This window comes from Prunus mume, linkage group LG8 (genome assembly GCF_029339155.1).
Source record: "Prunus mume cultivar Tortuosa linkage group LG8, ASM2933915v1, whole genome shotgun sequence".
NCBI lineage: Eukaryota > Viridiplantae > Streptophyta > Magnoliopsida > Rosales > Rosaceae > Prunus > Prunus mume.
The window spans coordinates 7,649,486-7,651,424 of record NC_142705.1 but is presented as its reverse complement, the minus strand read 5'-3'; the positions used below and the strand labels follow the sequence as shown (position 1 = coordinate 7,651,424).

Here is a 1,939-nt window from a genome sequence, read left to right as displayed (position 1 = left end):
TACCTCCCAACTTTTGCTTTTTAATCAGGCACCATTCATTAATGTGTTAGACAAGTAATTGAATTCAAACCCCATAATTTAAGCTGTAAAGAAGAATCACACACAGTATATCAAACGGACTCCGAGCTGTTCCTGAAGAGATGGAGCAATTGTTTGCGAAGAGTTAGTGAATCGTTGGAGCAAATTGTTCGCCCATTTGAATTGTTCAAATGTTATGAAATGCGGATAAATGCACGATCTTTTTTTGAGTAATCTCATCTTGCATTGCATTTGCATGCCAAGTACTTCCATTAACTGATCATCCATCTTTCTACGTAGAATAACAACATGCACCACAACAAATTAATGAAAAATTAGCCACCACCATTATCATCTTAACTAGAAACCTTTAAAACTAACCCGTACTATTTCATATGATCTCTTGCAACACATATATTACATAAAACCCTCAAACTGAAAAATAATTAAAGTGATCATCTAGTTCGTGTTTTATTTTCATTCGTTTGAGAGCTAGCTAGCTAGGTTTTAAAGAGCTCTAGAAACTCTTGCTCCTGATGATGATCTTGCACTACTAGTAGCGCAACAGAACAGAGCCTCCCAAATCTCGGCGAAAGCTTCAACGATGACCCCATGGTGCTCCCTCGAGTTCAGAGACAAGAAACAATGGAGCAACTGCTCCAACTCTCTCTCGTCGAACATCTGCTTCTCCAAAATCATCTCCATCATCGACCTCTTGAAGTCCTCGTACGGATCCTCCGACTTCTTCACCACCGCGAAACTCTCCCTCACCTTCCCCTCCACCGTGCACGGTATCAGCCTCTGAAACACCGACAGCCTAGCTGGCGCCGCCGTTTCCATCTCTGCCGATGACCTTCTCGAGACGCTGCGTTTCGCGGCGCTGCTGCCACGCTTCTTTTTCTTTTTCCGGCGAGGAACTGGCGGGGATGAGTCGGTGGAGAAGCTTCTGGAAGATCTGGTGGAGACGAGGGTTTCGGTTTCTTCGTCGTCCAAGCCGCCGCCGCCTTCGCTGCTGAAAATTCCGGTTTCGAAGGAGGACGTGCTGATCCGGATGCGACTTGTCGTTGTTTTCTTCTTTTTGTTTTTGACTCGTCGTTTTTGGTTCGTTTTCTTGTTCTGCTCCGAGACGGAGGAGGGAGGAGGCGAAACGGTGTCGTCTACGTCGGAGGAGGCGGAGGCGGAGGAAGTGTAGATTTTGCTGCGTGGGTTAATGTCGTAGACCTTGGCAACCACGTGCCACTTGTCCTCTCTTTCCCACTCGAACTTATGATGATGGTCGGGCGGCGATCTGGTGCGGTCGTCGTCGGAGAGTGTTGGTCTGGATCTGATGCCACAGAATAACACGTGGCGTTTGATGGAGGAGTGGTGATGGATTTTGGACGGTAGAGGTGGTGGTAGTGGGGTGGTGGCTGGGAAGTTCACGTGGTTGACTAAGGGGGGTGGTCGGGAGAGAAATGAAGGGACAGGATTTGAGGGGAGAGCGGAGGGGTCTTTTGAACGGCAAGATTGGAAGGAGGGGATCACTCGGGAGATTCGGAACTTGAAACGTTTCGCCATGAAGGATGGACGTTTCTTAAGAAACAAGCTCTCCGTGTATGTATGTATGGGAGACTAACTTGGCAGGAAGCAGGAAGCAGGAAGCAGTAAGGAGCAGTGTGATAAAATTGACATGCAAACTGTTTGTGTATGAGAAGTGGTGGGGCTTAAATAGAAAGTTGTGTGCACCACTTCTCTCCAGTTCCACTCATTTTCCCCTCTTCTGTTTATAACAATATAGCCTTTTACTTTTTAATGTCACTCATATAATGTCGTTGATTTTCTCGTATCCAATGTTATAATACGAACGACGTGATGTTTAAGAAATGGAAAATGCTAGGGAGATTAATTTTAGATATCAACTTGTGTATCATCGTTTTAATAG

General features: G+C 45.8%; 1 protein-coding gene across 1 annotated transcript; it reads right to left on the bottom strand.

Annotated features, from left to right (window-relative positions):
* Positions 1-387: 387 nt before the first annotated feature.
* OFP7 (ovate family protein 7) lies at positions 388-1,732 on the bottom strand. The gene has a single exon (XM_008243426.3). It carries the CDS (start codon positions 1,573-1,575, stop codon positions 526-528), a length of 1,050 nt encoding a protein of 349 aa, XP_008241648.2. The 5' UTR covers positions 1,576-1,732; the 3' UTR covers positions 388-525.
* Between the last annotated feature and the right edge of the window lie 207 nt (positions 1,733-1,939).